At 45.2% G+C, this 1,291-nt stretch overlaps 1 protein-coding gene across 1 annotated transcript in view; it reads left to right on the forward strand.

Annotated features, from left to right (window-relative positions):
- LOC106881691 (synaptic vesicle 2-related protein) overlaps nucleotides 1-1,291 on the forward strand; it is a 43,076-nt gene that overhangs the window by 26,374 nt on the left and 15,411 nt on the right. The window contains exon 6 of the mRNA XM_052978075.1: nucleotides 348-411. Within this exon, the coding sequence (XP_052834035.1) occupies nucleotides 348-411 (64 nt within the window). The remainder of the gene's footprint in view (nucleotides 1-347; nucleotides 412-1,291) is intronic.

Consider the following 1,291-nt stretch of genomic DNA (forward strand, 5'->3'; position numbering starts at 1 on the left):
GGGGGGGGGGGGGTCAGCTGGACCCTACATCCTTGCACATGTACAACTCAGGGTTGGATTTGATGGCAGTGAGGACGATTACAATGATGGTGATGGCTGTGGTAATGTTGTTGTTGTTGTTGTTGTTGTTGTTGTTGTTGGTGGTGGTGGTGGTGGTGGTGGTGGTGGTGGTGATAGTTGTAATGACAATAATAATGATGGTGGCAGTTGTGATGGTTATGGTAGTGATGACTGAATATTGATGATGTTGATGCTGTTGATGATGATGATGATGCTTGCAATGGTGGCAAACTTAATTCTCTTTTTCTTTCCTTCTCTCTTTCTCTTACCCTCATGCCATCCTCCAGAATCACCCTGTATGCTGAATTTCTACCCAGCAGTACTCGAGCTACGTGTGTCCTATTTATAGAGGTAAGTTTCTCACTTTAATAAGTAGGAAGGCAAACAAACCACAAACCCCTTCAGGTAGATGGCCCTGCTCGATCTGTAGAAAAGGCAGAGGTAGAAAGTCCATAAAATGTACCCAGCGTAAGCTATGGACACATAAGCGGTGCAGCAATATCAAAGGAAGGTTAACTGGGAAGATGGTTTTTGCATGTGGCAAATGCTCAGGGGCAATAAACACTGAAAATGTGCAGAGAACAGCTTCTGTCACATGCAAGGGGGAAAAACGAGAAGTAGTTGATAGCTTCTGTTACCTAGATGACCAAGTTTGTAGCGGGGGAGGGTGTGCTGAACATGTAGCTGCTAGAATAAGAATAGCCTGGGCAAAGTTCAGAGAGCTCCTACCTCTGCTGGTGACAAAGGCCCTCTCGCTCAGAGTAAAAGGTAGACTGTATGACGTATGTGTGCAAACAGCCATGCTACATGGCAGTGAAACATGGGCCGTGACTGCTGAGTACATGCGTAAGCTTGCAAGGAATGAAGCCAGTATGCTCTGCTGGATGTGTAATGTCAGTGTGCATACACAACAGAGTGTAAGCGCCCTGAGAGAAAAGTTGGACTAAAAAGCATCAGATGTACCAGTGCATAATTGGTACTTAATTTATCGACCCCGAAAGGATGAAAAGGCAAAGTCAACCTCGGTGGAATTTGAACTCAGAACGTAAAGACAGACAAAATACCTACCGCTAAGCATTTCGCCCAGCATGCTTACGTTTCTTATTTTTTTATTGCCCACAAGGGGCTACACACAGGGGGGATAAACAAGGACAGACAGAGGGATTAAGTCGATTACATCGACCCCCAGTGCGTAACAGGTACTTAATTTATCGACCCTGAAAGGATGAAA

This window comes from Octopus bimaculoides, chromosome 30 (genome assembly GCF_001194135.2).
Source record: "Octopus bimaculoides isolate UCB-OBI-ISO-001 chromosome 30, ASM119413v2, whole genome shotgun sequence".
Lineage (NCBI taxonomy): Eukaryota > Metazoa > Mollusca > Cephalopoda > Octopoda > Octopodidae > Octopus > Octopus bimaculoides.